Source organism: Penicillium riverlandense, assembly GCF_028828495.1.
Source record: "Penicillium riverlandense strain IBT 135883 chromosome Unknown utg000003l_segment0_segment0, whole genome shotgun sequence".
In the NCBI taxonomy this organism is placed as follows: domain Eukaryota; kingdom Fungi; phylum Ascomycota; class Eurotiomycetes; order Eurotiales; family Aspergillaceae; genus Penicillium; species Penicillium riverlandense.
Genome location: NW_026643196.1, coordinates 2,017,749 through 2,032,944, shown reverse-complemented (window position 1 = coordinate 2,032,944; position 15,196 = coordinate 2,017,749). Strand labels below are relative to the sequence as shown.

Sequence of the window (15,196 nt, the reverse complement as noted above, 5' to 3'; positions counted from 1 at the left end):
TCAACTCCATTGAGCTGATCTAATTTATTTATCCTCGATGCTCGATAGTTTACATTTACTAGGGTGCCGAAGCGCATTTGGATGTGGATATATTCTTCTGTATTGCTCAAAGCTGTTCTAGGACGGACAAACTATAGACAAACATTAACCGTTAGGAATTGGCGGATACGACACATAACCAGACTGGCGGTACCCGGGTTAAGAGCAACGCCCGAGATAGAGAATTTGACCGGGCCCCAGATCAGCGGATATTAGGGGAGCCGTAAGTGTATATTATCTAGGCGGGTATAGTTCCTCCCGCGGGGCACTCACCAGCTCCTCGAATTGGGCCCAGCTCGTCATTTCGGGCAAGCATTCGATGGGCATGAAATCGTCAAAACCTCCAACCTCGGCCACGCCAACATCAGGGAGGCCAAGACCTGTGCCCGTGGGCCTCTCATTGGTCGCGGCAAATGCATCCGTGCTCCCCAGGGAAAGGGAAAGCTCCGGTCTTTCAGCCGGCGAGACTGGGCCACTATTTTGACCAGTCTGTCGCAGCGCTTCAATCCGCAATTCTTCTAGGACCAAACAGTACCGAGCAGCCAGGGACTCGGCATCTGCCAAGCTTGAGAGCTGATGTTGACAACGGATAGCAGCATTTAAATAGCCCCAGTAACTCTCCCCAGCATCTTTGCTCTTCTGGATGGTATAAATGTAGAGAATCACCGCCGCAGAGAAAGCAAAGTATGAGGTAAACTGCACGGTTGCTCAGAAAACCTCCCTGTTGATGGAGAAGGATTTGACTTACCCAGAATGCGCGAAAAAGCTGTCTTGTTTGAACCATCTCATCCACCAGTTGCACAATGCTCGTAGCTGCCTGTACGCATTCATCGATGCTTTGTTCGATTTGCAGTTCAGACCCCCAGCCATCGTTCTGACTCGGTTCGGTCGAATTCCGCAATTGTGTAAATTTTTGCAAGAGAAAAGGTCGGTGCATGAGAATAATAGTATGCCAATATGCAAGATTTAGGACATTCTTCTGCCGCTGGAAGATTGGAATCAGGGGTGCCGCTCTCGCTGGCGGATCGAGAAAATCAGAGACGCCGGCCCGCCAGCTCCTCAGCTCCTCAGTATATTGAGTCACAAAAGCATGTCTTAAACTCTGTGGTGACGGCTTGATCGAGTAGACGTTTCGCAGAATCGAGCTTAAGATCCGAGAAAGTCTGCATGGCTGTTAGTCTACGCAGTTCGCTGCGGCTACCCTTCAACAAATCGTACTTAGCATATGCGACAGGGCCCAGCATGACTGACTGCTCATGACTGTCATCTTTAACGATATGATTCACATAAATTCCAGCGTCGTCTACGCAGGAAGGCAACTCTTGGTCGATATCTTCATCGTGAAATGTGAGGGGCCTTCCGAGTGCAGCGCTTAGATAGTTGTCAAGAGCGTAGGCGCTCCAGAAAGTCCTGCGCCGGCATTCGAGCTCTATGTGGTCGACATAGCCGGCGTTCCTTTTGCGGTGGAGGCCAATTGCGTAGGTTAGCCGTGCAACAGTTCCAAACAGTGTCCAGCAATGATTGATCCGGGACTCAGAGAGGAGCCAGAGACACTGGCACAGCCGCGCCTGGACGCTGGCTAAACACAAAGAACCTTGCTCTCTTTCGAGTTGTTGGTCCGCTGCAAAAAAGCAACGGGTACTAAGAAAGTTTAGCGACAAGTATAAGTCAGGCTAGGAGGTATTACCTCATTTCAGCTCCGGCAGCAGTAGGACTCGGATCCATGTGCGCCTGCGCTAGTGCAAAAATCATGAAAAGGAGAGCGAGACGCGCATGTGAATTCGGCTTGGCATGCATTGCACCACCAGAATCATAAAATTCCTCAAGCCAGGCCTCTATAGTCGGCCGATGGATAAATCGGTCAACCGGCACAGCGAAGTCGAAGTACCGCTGCACTAGGCGCTGAGTATTATCCCTCGACAACATTAAATGAAAAGTCGGGTCAAAACACGGCGCGTGGCTTTGAAGGGACCTAGGGGATGGCAATGGAACATCGCCGAAGGTGAAGATTGAGGAACCTTGTGGGAGCGATACAAACTGGTCCAATCGTTTTTGGATCCTCAGAAGGAAAGAAACACCGGACGATGACCCCACATAATGACCATCAAGGTCAGTCAACACAGGCTCAGAAGAGTCTCGAGTGATAGACCCGGTGGGTGTCAATTGTGTAAGGTTGGCATCCTGAGATGCGAGTGCGTCTTTTAACCGAGCAGGCTGCGCCCTAGAAACAGCAGGCGAATATCCTTGCGGGGATGACAGTTGTCGAGAGGAGTAGGATGTACCAATTTTGCGGGATTTTATTGAGGCGATTTTCCCCCGAGTGTAAGCCGCATCGTAAGTGCATTGTGAACCGGTTTCCACACAAAGCCGACATGGCTGCAAACCAGTACAACGGATCTTCCGTCTATATGGAAACGGTGAGTAGGAAAGGCAGAATAGAGACAAAACCACGTATCCCACCCTTTGCATCTATCACACGCGCGCGTAACGCGTACACGCTTTGCACCTCGGTTCTCTCTCGGTGTCGGGTGTGGGATAGGAGACGGATGAGCGGCTGCGCTATCGGCCACAGATATCATGTCTGCATCCATATTCAACGGATAAGCAGAATGATGCAGAAAGATCCTGCAAATGAACCAGTATTTTTTTTGGACAAATCAGTCCTCAGAAGCGAAATAGCTCAATGTTGCAATTATTTCGGGAGATAAGGCAGCGGAAGCACCCAATGGACCGATGGACTACGTATGCTTATATAATTGAAGCTAGTTTTTCTAGTCCGGGGTACATAGATCAGTTTCGGAATTTATTTAATTTCTGTTCCTTGTCTAGCTGCTATAAATATCAACACTGATTTCCCTACCACTCACGGATCTCCCCGCATGGACCTCTGAAACTGGGCGGCTCCCAAGGCTTGCATCCCTCACTTAATTGTCGAACCATCGGCTCGTTGATCTCAATACCTAAGCCCGGTCCTGAAAGAACATTGATGTAGCCTTCTTTGACCTGCCAAACCTCTGGATTTAAAACATAGGTACCAATATCCTGGCCAGTGTTGTTATAATGCATTCCAAGGCCCATCTCCTGAATCGCAAAGTTGGCGGACACTGTATCTATGTGCGTGCATGCTGCTAGTGCAATAGGACCAAGTGGGCAGTGAGGAGCCAAGGCGACATCATATACCTCAGCCATTGCCGCAATCCGTCTGAGTTCCGAAATACCACCGACATGGCAAATGTCCGGCTGCAGTACGTCCACACATCCAGCTTCAAGAAAAGGCCGGACATCCCACCTACTGTAGAGCCGCTCTCCAAAAGCTATAGGGCAGCTTATGAGCTGTGAAAGCTCCTTAATGGCACCGATATGCTCAGGTAAGAGTGGCTCTTCAATGAAGAACGGTCGATAAGGCTGGACAAGCGTTGCAAGCTGCTTCGCCATCGGTTTATGGACACGGCCATGAAAATCGATAGCAGCGTCCATGCCAGTCTCTTTGACAGCCTGTAGCCTCAGCGCAACATCGTCCAAAGTTGAAGGGGAATCAAGCCAACAAATATCGGCGGTCCCGTTCATTTTAACAGCTTGAAACCCTTGTTCCTTTCGGGCTAGTCTATCAAGACAGTTAGAAGCTTTGGTTGTATGAAGTCTGGTAAATTGACATACGCTTGCTCCTTGACTTGGTCTGGGCGGTCACCTCCAATCCATGCGTATACCTTGATCTTCTCTCTCAATCTGCCACCTAGGAGCTCATAGATAGGAACACCAAGTTTTCTAGCTATTTTGATGGTCAACAATTGACCTAACCTCCATGTGTAATAACTTCGACAGCATCTCACACTCACCTTTCAAATCCCACAGCGCTATGTCAATCCCTGAAAGCGCACTCATAAAAACTGGTCCTCCGCGATAGAAACCTGTGCGCCATCCACTTTGCCAAATATGCTCGATTTTGCTTGTTTGTAATCAGCATGGTTACCCGGTAACTATTCGCAGTTCTCTCCACAAAGATTGGCCGTACTCAGCATCAGTTCCCTGGAATTTCTCAAACCATGAGTCTAGGCATCCTTCCACAGCTTGTGTGTGACCCTCCAATGAGGCTTCACCCCAGCCAACATTGCCAGCTTCATCAGTGACTTTGACAAATAGCCACCGGGGAGGAACCCGGAAATACTCCATGGATTTTATCCTTGCCATGACTGTACCTAGCGGTGGGCCTTGCGCCGGGGAAATAACGCAAAGAATTTACACGAATTTTACTACTACTTAGGAAATTGAACTTTATGTACCAAAATTAGCTGCGGTGAGTCTTTCCCTGCTTTTCCGTCAAACTGACTATGGCGGAACGGAAAAGCAATACCCGTGCCATGGTTCCACCAGGGCCTGCTCCGAATAATAGTACTCGGGGGCTATTTGATAGTTGGATTTTCGACCTAGCTCCATGTAGTGATGATCATCGGGTTTTCCGTTGGGTTTCCGTTCCGTTCAAGTGCAGACACAGTCCGAAATCCCCGCAGACTATAAATTTCAGAAATCCGGGGTGCATATCGCCAACTCCACATTTCTCTCTCCGCAATCGATTTTTGCACTATTAACTCGCTTGGAGGGAATGCGTAAAGCTCATTGGACCTGCACTGACTGTCCCATCAAAGTTTTGTATAGAATTGAAGCCACTGGTACTTGGTGAACCACAATGCCGTTTCTGGGGTTGCAAGGAAAGCGTCTCCTTGGGGGCATCGCCTGCTCTGCAGGCATGGGCTTCATTCTGTTCGGTGAGTACGGCGCAACAAACGTTGACATGACGCTAATTGGATACCCAGGCTATGACAACGGGGTAATGGGCAGCGTTCTCGGCTCAGACTCCTTTGAAGCGGTTTTCCATCTGGACTCAACTATGTCTGGAACTGTGACAGCCATGTTCGAACTAGGATGTATCATTGGAGCGTTTGTTGTTAGCCTGTTCGGCGAGCCATTTGGGAGACGCCAAGTGATCCAGGCCGGTGCTCTACTCATCTGTATCGGCGCGGCGATACAAGCCAGCAGCTATTCATCGGCCCAGTTGATCGTGGGACGCATTGTGGCTGGTGCTGGGATGGGATTCATTACCAGTATGGTTCCAGTGTGGCAAGCAGAGACCTCTCCGCCGAATTTGAGAGGTGCTTTGGTTGCCTCGTCGCTATCATTTGTGCTACTGGGACAGGCACGTATTCGCATAAACCAAATATCGGCCCAAGCTAACTGGACACACAGCTCATCGCTTACTGGTCTGAATATGGAACAAGCGCATACGCCAGCAGCTTCTCCTGGAGATTCCCATTTGCATTGCAAGCAGTAATAGCGATAATTCTTTCTCTCCTGCTATTAGTGATGCCGGAGTCTCCTCGTTGGCTTTTTCTGCATGATCAAGACGAAAAAGCGATAGAAGTACTCGCCGCTCTCAAGGGAGCAGATCCGAATGACGAACAAACGTCGGCACAAACAGAAGAGATTCGCGCAGCGGTGATACTCGAAGCCTCTGTCCAAAAAGGATGGCTTGACATGTTCAAGAATGACGGAGTTCATTCACGACATCGTGTGCTTCTAGCTATGCTCGTGCAATTCCTCCAGCCATTTTCAGGAAGTGCAGTGATTTCATACTACCAGACTGTCATTTTTCAATCTTCTATTGGCATGCCCAGGAAAGAAGCACAGCTGATGTCCGGGTACCTTTCTATATGGTTTCTTTTTGCGAGCTTCTTGACGTGGGTTTTGATTGAACGCGTTGGTAGGCGGCCCTTGTTCCTTACTTTCTCAGTTGCCATGGGCTGCGCGATGCTTGTCCTTGCTGTCATGGTCAAACTCGCTACGCATACGTCGGGCATTGTGGCGGCGGTCATGATCTTCTTGTTCGAGGCGTTCTTTACATGGGGTTGGCAAGGAAACGTCTGGTGCTATGCGGCTGAAATCGTGCCGCTCGAGTGCCGAACCAAGGCGATGGGACTTGCAACTGGGGTTCAGTGGACGATGAATTTCTTGATGATCTATGTCACTCCCATTGGGTTGGCGAATATCGGGTGGAAGATGTACATCAGTGAGTTGATTCCCTTATCTACACTGACATTCAGCTGATTTACTGACAAAATCTGCCAGTTTTTGCATGCTTTAACCTTGCGTTCTTTCCTGTTGTATATTTTCTGTTCCCAGAAACTGGGGGTCTGTCGCTAGAGTTGCTGGACGTCGTTTTCATGGACGATACGACTTCGCCTGTGAAACGTGCAGCAGAGCTTCAGCACAAGATCAAGCTCGGAGAAACAGTCCAGTTTCAGAATGAGCTCGAAATGTGCAATGCGGAAATCAAGGCAACTGCCGAGAGTGTGGAGAATGTCGAGCCAAATCACTTGCCATGATGTACGCGGTTGATTATAGTGGTCCATGTGGTGACTTTGCAAACGCCTTTTTTTTATTTTTTTAATTCAGCCATAGTAATAGGGCAGCAGAGCTGGAGAATAATCTCATAGAATTAGATTCGTCATCACCTACAATAAAGGGTATCTTATCTACCGAGTCAAACCAGGTTAGAGGAGGAGGTTGACGTCATAGGGCCATCAGAGTCGCTGCAACATTCAAGACAACCTGAGCTCTGTTAAAAACACAGTTCTGACCTACTCATAAAATCCACGTCCCTCGTACATAATTTTCTTCAACAAAAATGGAAACCCGCAATCAATCCAATCAGCCGCAGCAGCCGCCAAAGCAAGCGGCCTATGGGCAAGCCTCCAACCCGGTGTCGCATACACCACAAGAACAACGAGCTCCGACTGCGCCTGCGCGCCATTATGGCGACGCGCCGGGGTCCATTACTCGGCGCACCGCAGACTCGAAACCCTCAAGTGACGAGGAGCGTGCTCGTCTCGACGCAAAACGCCAGCAAGAACAGCCCTCGTCACAGAAGTCTCCCGATGTCGACTTGGAGTATGGCGTGGAGCAGCAACCAGCAGAGGGATACATCGCAGATGCTGTTGAGCGAAAAGGAATGGGTATGCGACGTGCGCAGGCGGGGGCGCACGCAGGCCCCGTCGGTAGCGCTGCAGGACCTGGACACCCTGGCCAGGGAGAGGAAAGAGATCTCGCAGCCGATATGGGCCGGAAACAGCAGCAGCATGAAAAGATGCTGGGAGACAAAGTCGGGCGCAGCCCTCCAGCACCGGACCATGAAGCCGCTGAAAGAGAGGCGGTCAGGGAGCGCAAGTTAAAGCACGATGAGAGCTTGGACGTTAAAGACGCAGTCAAGGAAGCGACTGGGGAGCCGGTGGTGGGTAGTAGGTGAAGCGTGATAGATGCGCCAATCGAGTGTCATATGTATCGTGAACAAATGTAACGGATTATTAAATATCAGCGTCTCCTGACATGCCGATCGAGACTTTCTTCAACTCCAAGTCTTTCTTCAACTCTTGGATGCGCCGGCCCATCTTGTTCCGCAGGATATGGTTCTGCACCTTTTGAGCCTGAGCCGTTTCATTGCGAATGAGTGCCTCCAGCTCTGCGATCTCTTCGAGCTGCTGCTGGTTTTCCCGTTGCTCCTCGAGCTGGTCGTCATCCATATCGTCTTCCGGTTCGTCGCCGCCCTCATCTGACATGTCGCTCTCGTCACCTGATGATTCGGCTTGATCTGTTGGTGGCTCGGCCGGCGTCTTTACAGATGGAGTGCCTGCTCGGTGCTCAGGAACTGATACTGCAGCGGCCTCGTCATCTCCAGCAGCCAGAGCTGCTTCCATTTCGGCGGCAAGAGCATCTTCGAGATCGTCCATCATATCCTCCTCGCCCTCGGCATCTTGCTCGTCGTCGTACTCTTCATACTCAGCCTGCCCCAGCCCTTCGACGCGGTTGAGCGATGCACTGTCCACCAGTTCAAACCGCGGTGGAAAAATAGAATGTTCATCTTGTGCAATCAGGTCTTCCACTGCGTTCTCGGCCTGTTGGATGGTGCGCGTGCTAACACGATCACGGAACCGTCGCTTTCGCACCCATCGCAAGGGCGGCGCCAACCCATGTGGATACTGAAGTGTTATATCGTCTGAGCGCTCAACTTCCGAAGGCAGGGGGAATTCCAAGGCTTCTTGATCACTGGAAACTGTCCCCAGGACCAAGAGCATCTGGCAAATGTCCGCCGACTTGTACCATCCTCGACGATCCCAACTCTTCATTCCCTCAATGATGTTGGGTAGATCCACCAGCGCTGCGGCGTACTGTTTGTCCCGTATCTTCAAAATGGCGCGTCGCCCTTCCCGAGTGAGAGGTTTGAACGCGAACTCTGACTTGTCGAATTTCCTTTCGTTGATTGCTTGTCGTAGATATTCGCAGTCCTCTCCCGGGAGCATGCGCAGAATAAACTGTTCTTCGATGGCCGGATCGATCTCGGTATCAGAGGCCTCGGAATCGTAGCCCACGCCGACGGGTCGGTTGGGGACCACCCCCTTGTTCTTGATCCGAATGGACTGTAGCCCGGGCTTCTTGGACGGGTTCAGCTTCAGTCTTTTGGGCCCCTGCAGGGAAGGCGTGGGCTCAGGTTGCTCGGCATTTTCAGCTGCGCGCTTCTTCGATGGCTTCTTCTTTTTCGGCTTTGGTTCTTCAGACTCTGGCTGCGGTTTGCGGGCGATTTTCAGGGTGAGCTTTCGCTGAGGCGTTTCGGAGGCCGCAGGCGAAGGCTCAGCTGGTGCTTGTACTGGGGAGGGTTCCGGGGCCTTTTTCTTGCCCAGCTTGAGCTTGAGTGCTGGCCGGGGAGCATCAGACATGATGCCGGAGAAAGAAAGGAGGCGCGTGTCTATTCTCTCAGCGATGAAGCGAATGACGGGGGTCACTGGGTAGGTGTTGTATGCGGCGGAAGGAAGGAGCAGAAAGTCGGGCCGATTAGTTAGAGCTCTGCCGCCTTCGCATTATTATTCGTTCACGCATTCATCTTCACGTTCCTCCTTGCACCAACTACCAACCACCTCTCTCTCTCTCTCTCCCCCCCCCGGCTTATTCTTATCCTCGACTTGAGAACTCATATTTCAACCCTTTCTTCCCGTCATGTCCGGTCCCAACCTCCATAATGCACTCCTCCGTCCGCCCATCATCCAGATCCTCCGTGCCCAGGGCTTCCATTCAACGCGACCCTCGGTCCTGGAGACACTGTCTGACCTGACAGCACGATACATGATGATTCTCGCTTCGTCAACCGCTTCACATGCAGCCAACGCCCACCCACAAGACCCATCCCCAGTCCTCGAAGACGTCTACCAAGCCTTGCAAGATGCGGGCGCATTACGACCGCAACTGCGCGAGTGGGAAGAGTGTTGGGCCGGCGAGGAAGACTTGCGCGGGCTGGAATCGCTCCTGAACTGGATCACAGGCCCAACGCACCGCGAGATTCGACGGATCGCGGGTTTCGTTCCCAGTGAAGGCGATATGGTCGACCCGGACGCGATCGCGAAGGAGGACTTTCTGACGGCGCTGAAGAAGAAGCACAGCAAAACCGGTGAAGAATCTCGGTATGCGGGGACCGTGCTGGGCAAGAGTGCTGAGGAGCATCCTGTGATCATCGAGGGTGGTGCGCCCAGTATTCAGGAGTGGAGCGCGCAGATGAAGGCGCGCAGCCCGAATTTGATGGACAATTATTCTTCGGGTGTCAGCAGTGCTCCGAGCAATCTATCAGATGAGGAGGGCGTGGATGAATGAAGAGCTTTGCAGGATGTGTTTTACGAACGATCAACAAATCTCCCGAAACTACGATCATCTCAATATCCAACACGGCACCCCGATCAAACACCTCGATCCCAGAGGCACCACGATGCTTCGCAAGAATACTGGAATCAAAGCTCGCTCTACAGAAGCGATAAACCGTGCAACCGATGCGCACGCAATATCGACAGTGTGGGACACCGAGAAATGTCAGACTACAGAAAGGCGCCGCTCACCGGATGACCCGCGGAGGTCAGAACTTGAGCACTGATAGAGGTCCACTGTGTACTATGTGGAGGCTGCTGGGAGATCCGAATGAGAGAAGAGAGGAAAGAGAAATAAATGCATCTGCTCATGGCAGAAGGCACGGCATAGTGACCGGTGCCAACCAGCTATTTCTAAGAATAGGACATAACAATAAAGTACATAAAGCATAACGTCGTAAAAATCGTTTCTATGCAAAGTTTTCCCCTTTTGCCTTTCCTTTAAAGCTTCTTCCCTTTGCTCAGCCGACCAGGGCGTGCAGGGGTCTCCAGCTTATCCACCAGCGGACGATACGGCGAGGCCAAGACATGCTCGGGAGCGGCCTCTCCACGGCGGGGCTCTCCGGGGTTCGGACGATGCAGCTGCTCATTGTGCATGCGGTCCAGCGATTCTCCGACGACCTGGTACTTGGCCCAGTTGATGGGAGGCATGCGCACGACGTTCTGCGGCGGTGGGATGCGGCCGAACTTGGATTCGTCTGTGGACTGTTTCGAACCATTCGTATGTTCTTGCTCCTGGGTCTCTTCTGCGCGCCACTCGTCCTCCTCTTCCTTGTATTCCTCCGAGAACTGGACCACCGCGCCCCGATCTTCAGTGCTCAAGCGCCCCGCGGCCAACTCGCGCGCGAAGCCCGCCGGGTCCGCAGCGGCAGCATCTTTCAGGCGATCTAGCGTCTGGATATCACGCAGACTCTGCTGTTTCTGGAGTTGCAGGATCGAAAGCGCCGAGCGCAGCGCGATGGCATCTGGGTTCTCGCTCTCGGAGATAGGGACGGGTGGCGGCTCCGGCTTGAAGACTGGGGGGTCCCGCGGGGGTGGCGGTGGTCGGGGAGGGTACTCAGTATATAAGAGAGGGCGAGTAGTGGGCGAGGGTGAGGACGGCGGTACGATCGATGGCTCGCCGTTGGTGATGGGGGCCAGGGGCGCGAGCACCGGCGTCACCGGGGAATAGGGCGGGCGCGGTGGTGTCCCGGGCCGGTCATCCTGGGTTATTGAGGTTTGTATATTTAGGCCCTCCGGCTGCATCGCGATAAATATGGCTGCAAGAATCCAGTCGCAGATCGGAGGGAGACGATCTGGCGACGGGCTTGCGAGTGGGTGTCGTTATGAGAAAGAGAGAGAAGAGGGAGGAACCAGATCGCATGCCGGCGATGACGAAAGCGGTGTCGGGTCTGGCCCTGGCGGCTCGGAGATAAGAGGAAGAGAAGATGGAGTATTTCAGTATGGGGAGTGAAAGGGGATTGCTATTATTTGATAAACAGAGAAAGCACAGAGTAAAACAAATATCACAAGAAATCGAATAAGAGAAAAGTCAACGAGTTGGAGTTTGGTGTCTGTCGTCCATATCACTATATGTTTCTCTCACCGCCTGGTAATTTTTATCGATCAGCCGGGGCTCATCTCGCCGATAACAAAGTCTTTCACCGCAACGACCATGAAGCGCAAGACGGATCAAAGAGGCTCACTCGACGGCAATGCCTTGCCTGATTCCAAGAAACGGGCATTGTCCAGCGAGGAAGCCGCCTCGCGCTTCCGGGACGGTCTGTTCGACCCGGCCGAGCAGAAGAAGTACACCGACGCATATACCTCCTCCTCCCCGTATGTGTGCATGCCCCGATAACCCTAATCCAACGCTAACAATCCCTAGGTATCTCCACGGAGTGATGTGTCCTCTGATAGAACCCACATTGCTGCGCTCCGTCCGTGAGGAGATCCAAGAGCACCTGTCCTTCACCGAGAAGGAGACCGACATCTACAAGATCTTCCAATCGGGCGATCTGGCAAACCTGGATGGCCTCGACGACGCCTCGCTGTCACGCCTGCCATCGCTCTTGAAGCTTCGCGACGCCATGTACTCTGGACGGTTCCGGGAGTACCTATCTTCAGTGACCGGGTCCGGCCCGCTGAGTGGTCGCAAGACCGACATGGCTATCAACGTCTACACCGAGGGATGCCACCTCCTGTGCCATGATGACGTGATTGGCAGTCGGCGTCTCAGCTATATTTTGTATCTGACGGACCCGGATACGCCCTGGCAAGCCGAATGGGGCGGTGCGCTGCGCCTGTACCCGACCAAAACCGAGAAGGATGCCAAGGGCGAGGATGTGAAAATCCCCAGCCCGGACTTCAGTCTCTCGATCCCGCCTGCCTTCAACCAGCTCAGTTTTTTCACCGTCCAGCCCGGTGAGAGTTTCCATGATGTCGAGGAAGTCTACCACGCCCGCGAAGGCGATGACAAGACCAAGAAACGAGTGCGCATGGCAATCAGCGGGTGGTTCCACATCCCCCAAGAGGGCGAAGATGGATACGAAGAAGGCTTGGAGGAGAAGCTCGCCGAAAGGAGCAGTCTCGCTCAGCTCCAGGGCCGTGGCGACATCTACGACCTGCCGCAGGAGCAGCCGGTTTCCTGGGAGGAGCCGGAGGTGGAGGGTAAAGGCAAGGGCAAAGTGGAGGAGCAGGCAGAGGGCAGTGAATTCACTGAATCTGACCTAAACTTCCTGCTGCAGTACATTGCGCCGTCGTATCTAACTCCAGACATCGCCGAGGAAATGTCAGATGCGTTCTCCAACGAGTCTTCGCTCAGTCTGGAGCATTTCTTGTCTGAGAAATACGCTGCGCGCATGCGTGCATACATTGAGGAGCAGGAGCAAATGACCCTTCCCGCATCCTCGGATGAGATCCACGCGGAGACCGGATGGACCGTTGCTCGGCCGCCACACAAGCACCGGTACCTCTACCAGCAGCCATCAGCCGAGAAGAAAGACAACCCAATCCAGGAGTTGTTGAACGTTGTGTTCCCATCCCAGGCCTTTCGCAAGTGGCTAGCGCTCATTACGGGCGTGGATCATCTCACGAGGCACAACATGCTTGCCCGACGCTTCCGGCGAGGCGCAGACTACACGCTCGCCAGCGGGTATGATGGCGAAGCACCTCGGCTGGAGTTCACGCTCTGTCTGACACCGACCCCTGGTTGGGAGAAGCAAGAAGAGGAAGAAGCGGATGGAGAGAAGGGAGAGAATGGCGAATCTAAGACCGCTTCCGCCAAGGCAAACCCCAAGAAAGCCAACGGCGAGACTTCTTCAACTGAGGACCCCGCCGTCGGCGGCTACGAGATTTACATGGCTGGCGATGACGAGGAAGATGAGCTGGAAGAAGAGGACGCCGAGAACGCGGACCAGGTCCTCAAGCCGAAGGCCAAGAAGTCCAAGGCTGATCCGGCGATCTACCGGTCCGCAGATGCGGATGAGGATGATGGTATCCTCTTCAGCACGCAGGCAGGGTGGAATCGGTTGAGCATTGTTCTGCGTGATCGCGGCACGCTTCGGTTTGTCAAGTACGTGAGTGCGGCGGCCCAGGGGGATCGCTGGGATATTACTGGTGAGATTGATGTTGAATTTGAGGATGATGACGATGAAGATGGGGATGGCGATGACGATGGCGATGAAGAAGAGGAGGATGAAGGCGAGGATTTCGAAGATGAGGATGATGATGATGAGTAGACGGATATTGCTCCGTCCACCATCTGATGAGTTCTAGTGTATAAACCTGAGTCTGTCTAGATATGTTCCAAAAAATTATGAAGCTCTCAGTTCCTATTTCACCGCACTTTTAAACAGAGAATCCCCTAGTTCTTTATGCACTTGGATGTCGCTATATCAAACGTCTCATGTCCTTCCAACCCTCTAAAAGCTTGTACGATACCTAAAATAGAGAGAGTGTGGCCTAAATATAAACTCTTCACTAGTAGTCTCCAGAATGGAGCCCGAGACACTATATATTTTTCGTCCTAGCCAGATTCTTTGCCTTACGCACCACCACAAGATATATGACTGCCTAAACAATAATACAATAGCAATGAGTGCCATGCAGGACGATCTGAAACCAGTCTCACTCTAATTCCCTATAGTTAGCCAGACACCCCTCGAAGACCCGCGACCGGGCCAATGGGAGGCCAATCTTCGCAATGGATGGACATGCGGCATGTTTCTCCCCCGCGGAATTCCAGACATGTTCCCGGACACATTGTTGTCTCGTTGCGTGCCATGAGCCACATGCTACCCTCGAAGCGGGGCTATGGGGATGATCACAACCAATAGTTCATAAGGTATAGCCACCGACAAGGGATGCCATGACGACAGGGAAAGTGAACTCGCCCGTGGAATGATCGACGAATGGAACGATAGTAAAAAGAAGGCGCCCTCCCCAGCGTCGGGGGAGGGGGAAGCAGCCGGGGCGATCGATCGCCAGGTACAGTGCTAGTTTCTTGAAGATGAAACAGACAATAAGCTTTGATCATGTTTTCAATATTACGTGCAGCAGGGTTAGTTCCTGAGACGAACGAGACCCTCGCAGCGTGGCCAGCCGACTGGAATGAGGGTTGTGGTGGCCCACGCGCTATCGACATGGCCAACTTTAAAGGTGAGACCAAGAAAAACAGATGCCATCCCTTGTTCCGGGGTGGCAGAGTCGCATCGGGAATTCTGGACAACTCCCGTGTGCTCTACGGGTGAAGTATGATGCACTGCTACCATAGAAGGGCGGGTATGTTGTCCGTGTAGATCGCGGGTGGCGAGCCAAGACAAATCTGCTGCAAGGCGGCCATATGGCGTTGAAGTATAGGCAGCAGAAATGATCGCGCTAAGGGTGGACCATTCAGCCACAGCTGACGACCTGTTTAGCTGTTGGGAATTAAGACTTTGAATCTGGGTTCAGGTCTAGACATTCATAGCTCCACCATGGGTAACAACTAAAATAGATCCTTCACTCTACTATGACGGCAAGTCAAATGCTTAGCTTGGCCCATTTTGCGTCCAAAATCCATCCGGTCATCCACTCGGGGCGCACTGTGGACTATCGGGGTCTGAGGCCGGAAATAATAGGAGCGCCGCAGGACGACTACTATCGATCCCTTCTTTCCGTAATGGACTAGTCAGACCAGTCCCGCCAGCCACCGTCCAAGCCGCAATCCAACTCATCTCAACAGGCCAGTTGCCAAGAGACGCCCGGTCGCACCGTGTTACGGAAGAAATAGCCGCGGGTCAGAAGGCTCGGACTGCCGTGCGCATTTGGGCGGGCGCGCGGGTGCGCGCAGGCAGTCCGTAGTCGAGGTGGCGATTGTATGCATCGCAGTTTCGTCTAGTAGGTGATTATTGGGGCGACGGGCCATGTGCGGACGCTTAGTTGGTGTGGCAGCCGTGTGGACG

The 15,196-nt window shown here is 52.7% G+C and overlaps 9 protein-coding genes across 9 annotated transcripts; 5 read left to right on the top strand and 4 right to left on the bottom strand.

Moving 5' to 3' along the window:
• Nucleotides 1-273: 273 nt before the first annotated feature.
• Nucleotides 274-1,965, bottom strand: N7474_004476 (fungal specific transcription factor domain-containing protein; the record flags this gene model as incomplete). The annotated part of the gene is made up of 4 exons (XM_057195891.1): nucleotides 274-735; nucleotides 788-1,184; nucleotides 1,258-1,614; nucleotides 1,727-1,965. 4 exons carry the CDS (start codon nucleotides 1,963-1,965, stop codon nucleotides 274-276), a joined length of 1,455 nt encoding a protein of 484 aa, XP_057053287.1.
• Nucleotides 1,966-2,895: 930 nt separating this feature from the next.
• On the bottom strand, nucleotides 2,896-3,606 carry N7474_004475 (uncharacterized protein; the record flags this gene model as incomplete). The annotated part of the gene is made up of 1 exon (XM_057195890.1): nucleotides 2,896-3,606. One exon carries the CDS (start codon nucleotides 3,604-3,606, stop codon nucleotides 2,896-2,898), a length of 711 nt encoding a protein of 236 aa, XP_057053286.1.
• Nucleotides 3,607-4,723: 1,117 nt separating this feature from the next.
• N7474_004474 (uncharacterized protein) lies at nucleotides 4,724-6,416 on the top strand (the record flags this gene model as incomplete). Its single annotated transcript, XM_057195889.1, has 5 exons — nucleotides 4,724-4,802; nucleotides 4,851-5,234; nucleotides 5,396-5,732; nucleotides 5,799-6,100; nucleotides 6,160-6,416. 5 exons carry the CDS (start codon nucleotides 4,724-4,726, stop codon nucleotides 6,414-6,416), a joined length of 1,359 nt encoding a protein of 452 aa, XP_057053285.1.
• Nucleotides 6,417-6,718: 302 nt separating this feature from the next.
• On the top strand, nucleotides 6,719-7,336 carry N7474_004473 (uncharacterized protein; the record flags this gene model as incomplete). Its single annotated transcript, XM_057195888.1, has 1 exon — nucleotides 6,719-7,336. The coding sequence occupies one exon, from the start codon at nucleotides 6,719-6,721 to the stop codon at nucleotides 7,334-7,336; it is 618 nt and encodes a 205-aa protein (XP_057053284.1).
• Nucleotides 7,337-7,394: 58 nt separating this feature from the next.
• N7474_004472 (transcription initiation factor TFIID subunit 7 family protein) lies at nucleotides 7,395-8,801 on the bottom strand (the record flags this gene model as incomplete). The annotated part of the gene is made up of 1 exon (XM_057195887.1): nucleotides 7,395-8,801. The coding sequence occupies one exon, from the start codon at nucleotides 8,799-8,801 to the stop codon at nucleotides 7,395-7,397; it is 1,407 nt and encodes a 468-aa protein (XP_057053283.1).
• Nucleotides 8,802-9,078: 277 nt separating this feature from the next.
• Nucleotides 9,079-9,726, top strand: N7474_004471 (Bromodomain associated domain protein; the record flags this gene model as incomplete). The annotated part of the gene is made up of 1 exon (XM_057195886.1): nucleotides 9,079-9,726. The coding sequence occupies one exon, from the start codon at nucleotides 9,079-9,081 to the stop codon at nucleotides 9,724-9,726; it is 648 nt and encodes a 215-aa protein (XP_057053282.1).
• Nucleotides 9,727-10,214: 488 nt separating this feature from the next.
• On the bottom strand, nucleotides 10,215-11,018 carry N7474_004470 (uncharacterized protein; the record flags this gene model as incomplete). The annotated part of the gene is made up of 1 exon (XM_057195885.1): nucleotides 10,215-11,018. The coding sequence occupies one exon, from the start codon at nucleotides 11,016-11,018 to the stop codon at nucleotides 10,215-10,217; it is 804 nt and encodes a 267-aa protein (XP_057053281.1).
• Nucleotides 11,019-11,427: 409 nt separating this feature from the next.
• N7474_004469 (oxidative DNA demethylase) lies at nucleotides 11,428-13,492 on the top strand (the record flags this gene model as incomplete). The annotated part of the gene is made up of 2 exons (XM_057195884.1): nucleotides 11,428-11,591; nucleotides 11,641-13,492. 2 exons carry the CDS (start codon nucleotides 11,428-11,430, stop codon nucleotides 13,490-13,492), a joined length of 2,016 nt encoding a protein of 671 aa, XP_057053280.1.
• Nucleotides 13,493-14,395: 903 nt separating this feature from the next.
• N7474_004468 (uncharacterized protein) lies at nucleotides 14,396-15,095 on the top strand (the record flags this gene model as incomplete). The annotated part of the gene is made up of 2 exons (XM_057195883.1): nucleotides 14,396-14,411; nucleotides 14,932-15,095. The coding sequence occupies 2 exons, from the start codon at nucleotides 14,396-14,398 to the stop codon at nucleotides 15,093-15,095; spliced, it is 180 nt and encodes a 59-aa protein (XP_057053279.1).
• Between the last annotated feature and the right edge of the window lie 101 nt (nucleotides 15,096-15,196).